The sequence below is a fragment of the Sinocyclocheilus anshuiensis genome, unplaced genomic scaffold, assembly GCF_001515605.1.
Source record: "Sinocyclocheilus anshuiensis isolate Anshui unplaced genomic scaffold, SAMN03320099.WGS_v1.1 scaffold52, whole genome shotgun sequence".
Taxonomy (NCBI): domain Eukaryota; kingdom Metazoa; phylum Chordata; class Actinopteri; order Cypriniformes; family Cyprinidae; genus Sinocyclocheilus; species Sinocyclocheilus anshuiensis.
Window position 1 is genome coordinate 208429 of NW_015554055.1, and position 14225 is coordinate 222653.

The 14225-nt window shown below is 37.3% G+C and overlaps 1 protein-coding gene across 1 annotated transcript in view; it reads right to left on the bottom strand.

Moving 5' to 3' along the window:
- Positions 1-1465: 1465 nt before the first annotated feature.
- The window catches only part of LOC107668501 (serine-rich coiled-coil domain-containing protein 2-like), a gene marked incomplete at its 5' end in the record, with an annotated part of 37239 nt that continues 24479 nt past the window's right edge, over positions 1466-14225 (bottom strand). The window contains one exon of the mRNA XM_016460388.1: positions 1466-5163. Within this exon, the coding sequence (XP_016315874.1) occupies positions 4504-5163 (660 nt within the window). The remainder of the gene's footprint in view (positions 5164-14225) is intronic.

Consider the following 14225-nt stretch of genomic DNA (forward strand, 5'->3'; position numbering starts at 1 on the left):
CTTAATTTAACTGTATATAAAAATACACCTTGCTACGTGTACTGCGTTAGGCTAACCGAGACTTGTCATTTGCACTTGTATATTGTTGCTCTTTTGTTAGTTTTGATTGCTTCTATTGTCCTCATTTGTAAGTCGCTTTGGATAAAAGCATCTGCTAAATGACTAAATGTAATGTAAATGTAAATGTAATTCAATAATAAAGAGCTTTTAGAATGTTAAAAACCTATGGGGGGAAAAACTAAACAAAAACAAAATATTTAACACCCCTCCCTACCCACCCCCACATAAGCAGGATGGTAGTGATCTCACACAGTTCTGACAGTGTGTGCACACATCTACAGTATGTGTAGCCATTCATCCACATTTGAACAGAGTGGACAGTGAAATCCTGTAAATACAGAGTGATAAGGAAGAAAAAAAAATCAAACCTGCTTTAAAACCCAACAACACAACTGTAGCTGTATAACTTTACAACAGCAACACTGCTTTAACAAAAAAGCAAAACAGCAAGACTTATTTGACATCAAAACAAAAAATTTAAAAATGCTGTCTAATCGCTATCGCAGTACTTTCATGTCATACACAGAACGGTCTGTGCAGTGCTGCTTCAGTCAAACACCTTTTGTGTTTTATTAGGAGACGCACAACAGTTCTTCTGTGGCTTTATAGGTAATATTTTCACTTACACAATTTAGCAAAATCAGACAATATTGTGTCTAATATAAACCATTAACTTCTTATTATTGAATTGTTGTAAATAAATCTCACATTTGGAACTGGTCAGTGTTCAAAAAATGCTGGGAAATCACTTCATGTAGCCCTAAGAGTGATTAATGATAAACCGTCTGGAAAAAAATACCGTTTTTAGAGAAGAAAAAAAAATCACCCACTGACTTTCAAAGCTAACGACTTTCTACTTCGAGGACCTTGATAGAAATGTAGTGGAGTGAAAAGTACAATATTTGTCTTTCAAATGTAGTGAAGTTAAAGTCATAAGTTCCCAGAAAAAATAATACTCAAGTAAAGTATAGATACTCAAAAAGTGTACATATGTACAATACTCAAGTAAATGTACTTAGTTACTGTCCGCCTCTGGTGGCTTGCCTGTAATTGCACCATGAAACTGGTAAAACAATTTCATTTCTCTGTATACCCATCTAATGTTGGAAAAACAATGCTGAAACTTTTCTTCAGAAAATGCTGAAGTAAGTTTAGCTCTTATTTGTCTTTATATTGTCAAGGTTGTTTATACAAACAGTGTTTGGGCAGACTCTGAGAATATTAGACAATTCTTTCACGATGTGTGGACTTACAGTATAATGAACAGGGTGGCATAAAGCAGCTCTAAATGTAATGTATAATGATCTGCAGAGGAATACTGCGGTGTAAAATATTGCTAGGAAGAGCTGCACCAATCCACACAAATGAATGTCTGACACATAGTAAATGCAACAGCGAGTGTGAATCTTATTCCTTCACTTTATTAAAGTCTCACACCTTCCACTGGACCAGGGCACACAGGGACAAAACATCAAGACAAACAGCCAAATAAAAGTAGTTGCACACAATAAAATGACAGCAAATCAAACAGATCAGGTCAAAAAGACCAGTCTCTCCAGCGTGGAGGTTGAAACGGGTCATTTAAAGTGCTTGAATTCATTCCTGTTAGTAAACATCTCTTCTGTACATACAAACATGTTTTCATGAAGCTATAATGGAGCAATGGTAGCATTCTGACAATGCCGCATACTCTTGGGTCACAACAGGTGAAAAACACGTCAAGACATGAACTATATGGAAGGAAAAATGGGAGATTTTTTAAAAAAGGAGTTCATGGCAAATGTTTATTATTACAGACATATTCATGCTATCAAAGAATCGACCAGGTGAAAATAACCCAGAGAAAGGCATACACACATGGGCAGCAAGTCATAAATGTATTTTACACAACAGCACAAGGTCTTTGTATGAGCGCATTTATTTTAGCAATTTGGAAATCTACTACCTAGTGTTATTATGGTGCAGGTAACTGTTTTTGATCATGTTTTTTTTCACACTGCAGCTCCTCAGTGGTGATTTGTTTAAGGAAATCTTGAGTTTGCAGATATTCCTGAAACGATGCAGTTTTTGCATCTCCGTTTATCCAAAAATGAAAATGTTATTACAAAATGTTATTACTTTTTTTTCAGTAGAACACAAAGATATATTTTAAAGAAATTGTTAACTGTTATTGTCTATGTGGTCAAAAACGTGAGCAGGGATCATTTTTGTGTCATTTCAACTTTGTCCATTGACTTTCATTATACAGGCATTTCGCTTCCTTCTTTTGTGTTCCACAGAAGAAAGTAGTTATACTTAGGAACGACATAAGGGATTTTTGATTTTTCTGTCTCGCCTCATTTGTTAGCAGGCAAACGAAAGAGAAGATGCTCCTATCTGTAAACAGACACCTCATTGACACGAGCAATTCACCTCTGACCACAGCAGACGGAATCAATGTACTTCTACGACTTTGCATTATCAAGACGACAACGTATTACGTGGGACCTCTCCTCCTGCACACATACAATGACAAAAAAATAGACAGAAAGAGAGAAAGAAATACAAACAATGTGCCTCCAGAGCATTACAAAACAAGCCCTCCATTGATTTTCTGCTTAGTGTAACCACAGAATTGGGTGAGAGAGAAACACACACACACACAAATATCCTTCTATTGATTTACTTTAGTTGGTTTTAGACATGGCTGCTTATCTCTGCTTAGGGTGTGTCTAGATGTATGTGCCCCACGTGAGAGCATGTTTTAATACCCAATGCCCCTCGTATGGTGGGGAAATGGAAGTAAATCGCTTTTGCTTTAGAATAAACATCAACATTGAAGGTTAAGGGTATATATACTGATACGTATATATACACTCTGATACATATATTGCACATAAACACACAAAGGTGGGTTCTTGCATAGTTGAAAATCATAGTACGGATAAGTCCATGTGCTTCCATGCATTAGATCTTGTTGTATATTTGTGTATTACTACTGTGTGCATTATGCATCAAGGCATGCCAAAAGCACAAAAACTCAAATCATTGACAATCTTATCAACCTTGAGACACATTTATGTAATCTGACCTTCCCTAAGGAAACCAAACCGGAAACCATCTTCCTTAGAAAACACCCAAAAGCAACCTCATCAAATCAATCTAACTTTACGACAAAGGACAAATGGTCCAATTTTTCCATAAATGGTGCTTTTTTTTTTTTTAAAGTAAAGCCAAAAATAAGTTTTTCCAAGACAAAAAGCTTTTTCAAAAATTAAGAACTTGCTCAAGTGTATATTTAAAGTTTCACTGCAAGAGTATTTCTGCTCCAAAGACGAGGCAAAACATTTTTCTTCCTGCAGCACTGGAACAGACTGAACAGCTTAATAAAGGCATTTTAACTGTAAACATCTTTATAACGTATAAATAATTAAAAAGCATTATAACAATTTTGTATGGAACTAATGGGGGGTGAAAAAGCAAGTTTATGGTTTGAGCATGCCATAATCCATAATCAAGAAAAAGAACCTTGTAAATACATGAGGCATAAGCCTAATTCAAATGAAAATCTGCCGATCATGACTGAAGCCAAGGTGAAAATAAAGGAAGCACTGACAGCGGCGTGTGCACCCTCCTGCCAAAACACTGTGTCTACAGGTCAAAGAGACTTTGTTGCACTGAAAAACAAGACATAGGAATGAGAATGCTGAAACAAAGAGATTTTGTAAGCTTGCACTGTTTTCTTCGTGTTTATGTGGTGAATTCAGACAAGGATGTGAAATGAGGCATAAAGTAATACATAAACAGATCAAATCACAGAAGACTGAGAAGTTTTCCTGTGGAAACTGGAGAGGAGACTTGGATCACATGATTCTCTCTCTCTTTAAGACAAGATCCGTGAGGCTGCGTAGACAATAATATGCAGTTAAACCTCAGGAGGTTGGTGATGTAAATGTCAGATTCACCCACTAAATGAGTTGGCGTCCTGAGGGCACATCGCTTGGGGAAATGGCCACACACTGAGGGTCTTGAATAATCTCCACAGGCAGTCTACGGCACAGCACTCACGTCTTTGACGTTTGTTGAGTATAAGTAAAAAGACTTCTTCAGTGCTTTCCATTGCTTGTTTTCTCTGCTTTTGCCTTCTCTTTCAGATTGAATTTCAATCTTTCCTTCAGTTTGTCAATCCATTAGGAGCTCAACTTGTCTGGATGATGTAATTGTGAATGGTAAAGGTTTCTTAGTGGTTAAAATGACTTTTAGTTCGAAGTGATAGAGTGGTTTTGTGCGACAGATGCGCTGATTGTGACTACTTTTTGTTGCATAGGTTGATGTGATAGCTTAGCTGCTTTGTTTAGCTTAAAACGTTGTCTGTCCACTAACACCACCATCTAGTGCAAGCCGCATGTGTGATCACGCGTTCAGGGAGGTAGCCTTATCAGTGTCTATGGCTGCAGCTGACGCTCAGTGGATCTTTGGCTTTGCAAGTCGTGTGGAGACACCGAGCGGTACGGAAGCATTGCGTTGTGGGTCAGTCACACTCCGGACTACTGCTGGCCAAGGCTGAGATAGCCAGCCGCGAGTAACGACGTGGTTCCCTGCACTGAAGCATGGCAAACCTCTGGACGGAGGTGGAGGAAGAAGCGGCTGGGCCTTGTGGTTCATTGAGGGTCCTGGATTTGGGTTTGACCCACTACCGCCCCCTATAGACAGAGCAGGGAGAGTTACCCGTTTGTGTAGACGTGGAGGCTGCAGGACGCGCGGGCTGAAGAAGGACGAGGGGTGAGGGGTTTGCAGGAGTTTGCTTTGATGGCTTTCAGGGGTCGGTCTCACAATCTGTTCTCCAGCCCCTGGTGAGTCATTCTCATTGTTGTCTTGTATGCGAAGGTGGGTGCTAAGCAACCGGCTCAGCTCTTCTGGGTCAGGCAAAGATTTCAACTCCACATGAGGGTCTTTAGCAGGAGGAAGAATTGGATCGGTGCAGGGGGCTGAAGAACAGGACGTAGGAGGCCGTTCCTCTTTGGTGCAGGCATCATTGTGGCCCCCGGTGAGGACTGTTCTTGCTAGTTTTCCCTGGATGAGGGGCTTGTTGGGGATGTGACTGATGGGCTGAAGTATTTGAGGCTGCAGAAGACAAAACAGAACATTATTTCTCAGGACGGAGATCTGCGATCAGGGGCTACAATCCCATAGTAAGTGTATGGGACTGATATCTGTGTGACTTTCAAATTGTCCCGTTCATAGAACAGCTTATAAGCGCCTATAAAGAGACTTTAACTGACAGCAACTGTTGCTAGTCCTATTCACACAGCACTGGGTAGTCAAATTCAGTCTTAAAATTTGACTGTGAGTCTAAGAAATTAAATAGTCACTTTAAATGTAATTAAACAGTTACAGAGTGTGGTTATCTCCTTCAGAACCAAATTGTGCTTGAACCAGGGTTGTGCACAATTCAGAAATTAATTGAGAAGGCTTTTTCAATTCCAATTCAATCCCTGAATTTAAAATGAGATGATGAAAGGATGATGAGATGATGAAGGATTGAAAAAGGATGAATTTTGGTTGCATAGAAGTAGAATTAAAATGAACTGAAATCCAAATAAATTCATTAAACAGTCACTTTTGTCACACTTTAGTTTGGGGACCAATTCTTACTATTAACTAACAAATAACGATGACTACTGCCTCAATAACCTCTTAATTTTCTGCTTAGCAATAGTTAGTAGTTGTTAGATTTAGGTATGGGGCAGGATTGCGGGACCTAAAATATGGTCATGCAGACTAAGGCATTAATATAAGCTTCATAAGTACTAATAAACAGTCAATATGCTAGTAATATGCATTCTAATAAGCAACTAGCTAACAGTGAGAATTGGTCCCTAAACTAAAGCGTTATCGTCATTTTTAAACAAGAAATGTCACAGATGTCACCAGGGTGCACAAAAAAAACACTTTATTTCCCAGAATGCACTTCTTTTTGAATCCCTTTTAAGAGAGTTCAACAGTGCCCACCCACTTGGTTCTGGAAGCATTTTTTCCATAGCAATTAAAAAAAAAATCTCAGTTAAAAAGTTATTAGTCATGAACCAAACCAACCTCTCACAAAGGTGAATCATTCAAAAAGATGAGAAATATAAAACTATTCATTTAAATATGTTAATTACATATAAAAACTAAATATACACAAATATTTAAGTAGTTTGAGTGTAGGGCATACTTCATCGGATTGGACGGATACTGAGAGGTATTTTGGCATGATTTGCTTGCAGTTATTTTCTGACTGGTGGATATTTCTTTGCATAAAAATAATTTCTTCATGTAATATAGTTTTCCACCCATAATTCTGCTGTTAAACACAATATTTAAAAAACAAGTTGAAATAATGCAGGCCGATGGCTTCAACAAAAGCATAAATCATCGATTAACAACCATGTAGCTCAAAGCAGGTCTGTCTTTAAAGGTTTATCATTAAAAAGTTAGTGTTAAAAATCAATTCCCCTTCAATGGGATTTTTACTTCTGGAACCAGTTGCACTCATAATTCAGTACATTTCTCCATCTGTAATTCAAATTCAGCTTCCTGTGGGGTGTGGCCAATTTAATTCACATTCACACGCATAAACTGAAATTCAAGCAGATTCTTTAATTCTGAACTTTGCACAAGTCTGTTTTTTAGCATTATAAAACAGCACTGGCGGCAACTGTTTCCTTCTGCTCTGTGAACATCGCCAGGATGTGTTGAGATGCGTGTGGTCAGCAGGCTGTTGAGCTGCGAACCAAACGTTACTGTAATAGAATGGTTTTGGGTGGATGAGCACGTACGCAGGTGAGTTTCAGTAAAGACAACTGTGCACCATGACAGAGGCGCAAGTCCTTGTTTCCTTCACTCTCTTTGTCTCTCATGGGCTGCTAAAGAGCACTGCTGTACTGAAACCACAGCACCCCCTACTGGCTAACTCTGGTTTCATACAGCCTGCCACATTTCTGTTCAGATGGAGACCATTTGTAAGGTGTGTATTATCTCCAGATACCATCACAAAACAATTTTATCACATGCCCGACCACACAGGGCTGAGAAAATGTCAGAATTAAAAAGACGTAAAGCATTACGATTAAAAACTCCACTAGAGCGCAAAAAAACAACAGCTGAAAAACAAGAACACGGAACAAGAGTACAGTACAAGTATAAGGGACTAAAAGTGTGTGGCGAGGGTGTGTGCGCAGGAGAGTTGTCAGCGAATTTAGTAGCATGAGGTACTGACGGTCACATCCTCTACGTGACATCACAAAGTCTCTGGGGTGAAAGACCTGTACGGACAACCTGCAGATAACATCCATAATGCATCCATTTCTGGCTGTCTCTGAACAGCAGAGTCTCAGGGACTGTAACCTTTTTTAAAACTCTGTGAGGATTTAAAGTCCCGTTTACATGGATTATTGCTCAAAACGCAGATTATCTGAAATTTAATTTCCATGCCTTTTTTCTTAAATTTGCATAAACATGAAACCTCTCAGTGGTCACCTTCCGGTCACTTTGGTCATTACAAATCACTGTTAATGTGAATGGGGCTTAAAAATGAGAACAGATGTGAAGTGCGCCTCCTATGTGTTCCTACAACTTCGACTGATAACTATTAAAACAGATATTAATGAGCTGTTTAAACCAAGATATGTTTTTTCTCATTTAATTAATTTTAATGTCTTGCTTTATTGGTGAAACCCCCAGTTCCAGAGGATGACATTCCCATAAAAAGATGACTTGGCAGATAAATTGTTTATAGTGTGTAAAATATTTATTGAAGAGTGGTGTGCTGTTATCATCTTAGCTTGTTGTTTTAACACCATTTCTGCACTTTCATAAAAGCAATAAGACACTCAAGGACACTTCTACAGTGATTTTACTATGGTTCAGGTATGTTCTTAAGCATAATGCAAAGATGAGTACCTAAAACACACTTAACTGAAGTAAAATTGCTGGAATGAACAGCCCCACAGCCTTATTGCTTTTATAAAATGAGAGCAACAGCATTATGATAAATGACACCAAAGTTCAGTAAACAATTTGCACATGATAAACAATTCTTGTGCCAAGAAATATAGTTCATTATACTGACTCTAGGCCGTTTTGGGGTTGCCAAGCAACATAGCAACTTTAATACAGAATTCATCACAGGCGTGTTTATATCGGCTTCAAACAAGGCTCATTTAATAAGAATTTGGAGTTGAAAATATCTGTTTCATAATACAATATTAACATCATGAAAACAAAGGAATCATGCGGCACCAAACAACAGCCACAAGACAGTAAAATAAAAAAAACCAAAGACGTCAAACAGATTTCATGCTGCTCTGCCTTTGTGGACTGATTCAAAATCTTTGTAAAACCTAAACTTTTTAAAGGAGTTTCTGTATAAGTACCTAAAGTATCTGACATGTTTCCAGAAGAATGAGGACCAGGTTATAGATTGATTCTTTACAGAGCAGGGCTCAATATTAAGGACGGCTGAGCAGACCAATGCAGAGTTGTCACTATACTTATATAAATGGATTACATATGTTGTGTTCCGATGGCTTTGTGTGATTTATCGAACATTGTTAAATTCTGCTGATAAATGTGACCCTGGAGCACAAAACCAGTCTTAAGTCGCTGGGGTATATTTGTAGCAATAGCCAAAAATACATTGTATGGGTCAAAATTATTGATTTTACTTTAATGCCAAAAATCACTAGGATATTAAGTAAAGATCATGTTCCATGAAGATATTTTGTAAATTTCCTACTGTAAATATATTAAAACTTAATTTTTGATTAGTAATATGCATTGCTAAGAACTTAATTTGGCCAACTTTAAAGGTGATTTTCTCAGTATTTTGATTTTTTTTGCACCCTCAGATTCCAGATTTTCAATAGTTGTATCACGGCCAAATATTGTCCTATCCTAACAAAGATAGGCTTATTTATTCAGCTTTCAGATGATGTATAAATCTCAATTTCGAAAAATTTACCCTTATGACTGGTTTTGTGGTCCAGGGTCACAAATACATCTGAAAGGAAAAGTGAATATAACACCACTAGAGATGAGGAGGTGCCAAAATTGCAACAATGACTTGTAGGATGCTTACAAGACAATCAAATCAAAATGTTTGCTTTGCACATTGTGGCATTTTTTTAGAACAGTTTAGAAAAATACTGTGAGTTCATAGTTGCATAATTTCCAGCTAGTATTGTGAGTTTTTGTAAAGAACATTTTTTCTGAAGCAACTAGAAAGTTTTCAAGTTTTTTGTTTGTTTTTTGTGATGGGGTCCATGAAAATCTGACGTTCTGGCCTGTTTTAGCCTAGAGGAAAAACATCCTTTATCGTTGAGCCCAAAAAAAAAAGCATCCATATTTCAAAACAGAGCAGGGAGAATCAACTGCCTCCAAAATGTTTCACAAGATAACTTCGTAACACGATTGCTGCATATTACAACAGAAAGAGCTGTAATAAAGTCTGGGTTTAATTCAGTCATTCATCTTACTGTAAGATTTGGCTGATGAAATGTGGCCATTTTGATAATAGAAGAGTTTTTAATATCCTGGGTTTGTAGAAGTGGAGGTTATAATGTGAATCCCAAAGGAGTTATCGGATCATTTTTTTTTAACTGTCCTCTAAAACGGTTCAGCGTCTCCCTGTGCAGTCACAGGACCAAGGACAATTGCACTATGGGCTGATTCTTTGCTTGTGTGCATGTTTGAGATGTTTAAACCCTGGTTCACCTGTGCAGACTGATGACTGTTTGGATAAAGTCTCTGGAAGCAGGCTGAGAGAAGCAGTGGATCTCTCAGAACACACCAGTAAACACTGTAGCTCCATCAGAGCAAAGACAGATCTGACACAACCACAGCAATCACAGCCCACGGAGGAAGAGATGAACAGAAATATCAGGACTTAGGATTAGGATAGGTGGTTTGGGCAAAAGAGTCAGGGAAAAAAAGTCTCATGCCACCTGTATTTTGTTTTGTATGTGAATGTGGGGGAAAAAATTGAATCCATGCTTCAAAAATAAAAATCAGACTCAAAAAAAGCATGCATCATTCATTCATGTCACGTGACCATGCAAAGGGTGAAGCTTTTAGTAGATGTTACTGTACCACGCTGTGTCGCGGAAGTAATGTACAAGATGCTCCACCCCTGTCCCGGGGTATTATGGGATAGGCAGAGGGGGAGAAACAACACAAAGCACAAGTTCATCCAATCAGGAAATAGGAAGAGGAAAGAGAAAGGGAAAAGACAGAGGAAAACATGGAGAGAAGAAAGACAGAACAAGAAAAAACAGTGGAGTAAAAACAAAACACAAGAAAGGAAGAGGGTCAGATCTGTTGAGGAAGACACCAAACACATCTGACATCTGCTCTATCTGAACTACAGCAATGTTTACAATGCAAAACATACATTCTCTCAAATGATCACAGTTCTATTCTTGCTAAACTAAATTACTGGTGTCCTCACTTATTTTTCATGATATACACCTGAATCCTCCACTAAAAAAAAGGTTTAGAAAAAGCATACCAAGGACAATACAAATGAATAATTTACTGTGTGCACACAGAGTTACACTATCTGCAATTTACTGCAAATTGAACCTTACTGAAATTTACTGCAAATTGAAATTTTGCTAGAAATATTGGTATAATGACGAGTTCTAAGTTCATTAATATGGACTTAAAATTCTGGAAAGGAGTCAATTCTTTTAAAGCGTTAATTGATTTTTTTCCAAGTAAAATACTATCTCTCATCTATGGAAGCTCATTTCTACCTCTAAGTTAGGAAAAGTCATTAATACAATTGTGACTGTATCTTCACAATTTTATTAAAATGCTGCTTTCTAAAGCACTCTAAACCGTTTTATAAAGTAATCTGTAATGTTATTTTAAATGTAATATTTAAAAATTTAATTTATTCCTGTGATGGCAACGCTGAACTTTTAAAACAGTCTTTAGTGTCGCATGATCCTATAGAAATCATTCTTATATGTTAATTTGATGCTCAGGAAACATTTGTGAAAAAAAAATTGTTGTTCTGCTTATTTTTGTGGAAACCTTGAAACATTTGATTCATACTGACTCCAAACCTTTGAACGATAGTATATATCTTACATTCATTTTTCAATGTAATTTCATCTCTCACAACATCAGATTTGTTATTAGATTTTTTTTGTCAGATTTTGATTTTGAAGCAAAAACAGGCTTCCACACCCATCTCAGGTTAATGTGCAGACAACTATAACCAATTATAACCATTTGTAGGTCGAATTCCCTGTGACTTTGCAGCTCCGTTTGTTTGATCTGACATGCCAACTTCAAGCTCAGTTAATGGAATGAGTTTGAGACAGGGCTACCTGTTTGTCCATTATTAATTATACTCAGAAAAATATTCATAACATTTAATTTTGCCAAAGCAAATGTAAAAATGTAACTGCAGAAATAAAAATGCTCTTCTTCTACAGTGAGTCCTGTTACTCCCATATCTCTCTCCCTCTCGCACACAATCTATTACAGCTGCATGTGTTCATACTGGTTCAGACAACAAATGCTGGCTCTTCGACTGACCGCACTGGTGCACAGCAATGTGTATCCAAAATCCCTGCACAAACACACCTGAAGACAGGGCACAGCACGGCCATCCACACAAACACACTGATGGTGTGAGCCAACCAGTGCAGTGACCAACCTAGACCTAACAAAGACGCTTCAAAACTGCCCAGCGGGGATCTGCTGACTTTGTCTAACCTTCTTAAAGCGCTTCCACTTTCATCCGTCTCACACCACATCTCCTCTTCCTCATCTCTCATTTAACCGATATCCTACTTAAACAGCCCTGACTCACTGCCTCATGTTACCTATAGGGAGACAGCTTTTGAAAGAGAAGGGAAGGAAACAGCAGAGAAAGAGAGAGAGAGGGTAGCGGAAAGAAAGCCAAACATTATGCCAAAGGAATGGGGTCAGAGGTCAGAGGTCAGGGGTTAATGACTCACTTTGTCGGCGTTGAGGCATGCTGGCACGAGGTGCAGTCTGGTACTGGCACTGCCAGGGAGAGAGGAGAGGAGTGGGTACAGCCTGCAACACACAGAAAAACCGTGACACACACACACACGACACCCGCACAGCTGCAGAAAGAGACAATCCCCAGTGAATCTAGACAAAACACACAGAGAGAAACGGCACACATTTCCTCTGAGAAGACAAACTACCATGGATGTCTGAACATCAGACTAAAATATCAGTGAAAAGCAAGGCTTGAATGCAAGCATGCACAATACATGCATGCAATATTCCTAGCTAACACATATAGATCTCACAGATAATATTTCTTTTTGTGTGTAAACTGCACATGCACTGGGGAAATTTCTGAGATCAGATATATGTACTTGTACCTCTAATATTTTGTCACGCTCAACCATAATGTTCGTAAACATACAAACCTTATCATGAAAATTGATTGCATACCGTTTAGAAGCACCTTTGGGAAAATGTTGAGATAAAGGCAAAACAAATTATTGTATGGCGCAAACCTGATGCCCAGAAAGTGAGCATGGCTTTGAATCTCTCAAGTCTTTTTTATTATGAACAGAAAACTAGACTTGTTTAACTTTATAAACCAGTGTTCATTTGTCTGTCCAAGTACACATGACAAAAATTGCATAACTGACTAAATGAAGGATCTTATGAAGCAAGTGCACAAGTCCAATGCCAACAGTAGTCCAATTTATGTATACACTACCATTCAAAAGTTTGGGGTCAGTAAGTTTTGTTTATTTTTATTTATTTTATTTGTGTTATGTTATGTTATGTTATATATGCAATGTATTTATTTATTGGTTTTTGGAAATCAATTAACACTTATTTCAGTAAGGATGCATTCAATTTATCAAAAGTGACAGTAAAGGCATCAATAATGTTACAAAAGATTTCTATTTTAAATAAATGCTGCTTTTTTACTTCTTATCAAAGAACACTGAAAAAAAAAAGATCAGTTTCCACAAAAATAATAAGCAGCACAGCTGTTCTCAACATTGATAATAAGAAGAAATGTTTTACTTGATCAGCAAGTCAGCATATTAGAATGATTTCTGAAGGATCATGTGACACTGGAGTAGGGATGTTCATTTCGGTTATTTTTCCTAACCGACGCTCATTAAACGATTGTTAACCAACAAGATTATTTTAAATTAGAATTGAATTAAATTAAAAAATGATAAGTTTCTGTGACCCGTTAAAAATACTAACATTTGTTTCCCGGGGATTCATTTTACATGCGCAAAAAGCAGCAAACAACAAAACATGAGGATTCACATGGTCATATCACATCATGCACCTGCAGCGCTTCTGCGAGCGGAGAAAAACATAATAAAGCTAGGCTGTATATATAAATATATATATATCGAATAAATAGGCCTTTAAGAGACACATATTTTTTACTTAAATAATAAATTAAGAAAATGAAAGAAAAACTGTGCAACAAGTAGCCTAGTATGCAGAGTTTCGGTTCATTTTTGAGCTGCGCGAAAGGAAACAGACGACAGAACGCGGCATCCTATTTTTCTTTAGGCTTATTTTACAAAAGCACAAAGATTTGTTTTTATTGTGAATGTACACAAATAAAGGCAAACCTTTTACAATTCCGATTATCTGAAAAAATAGGTTAAATAATTAAATTACTTTTAAACCATTTAACTGATTGCATTAATCGGTCAAAATTCTTACGGTCGATTAACCGGTTAAACGGTTAAAATTAACATCCCTACACTGGAGTAAAGGCTGCTGAAAAATCAGCTTTGCCATCACAGAAATAAATTACACTTTAAAATATATTCAAATAGAAAACTGTTCTTATAAAATAGTAATAACATTTCACAATATTACTGTTTTTACTGTATTTTTTGATAAAAATAAATGCAGCCTTTCTAAGCATAAGAGACTCATTTAAAGGGGTCATATGATGCTGCTAAAAAGAACATTATTTTGTGTATTTGGTGTAATGAAATGTGTTTATGCGGTTTAAGGTTCAAAAAACACATTATTTTCCACATACTGTACATTATTGTTTCTCCTCTATGCCCCGCCTTTCTGAAACGCGTCGATTTTTACAAAGCTCATCGGTCTGAAAAGCAAGGTGTGCTGTGATTGGCCAGCTATCCAGTGCGTTA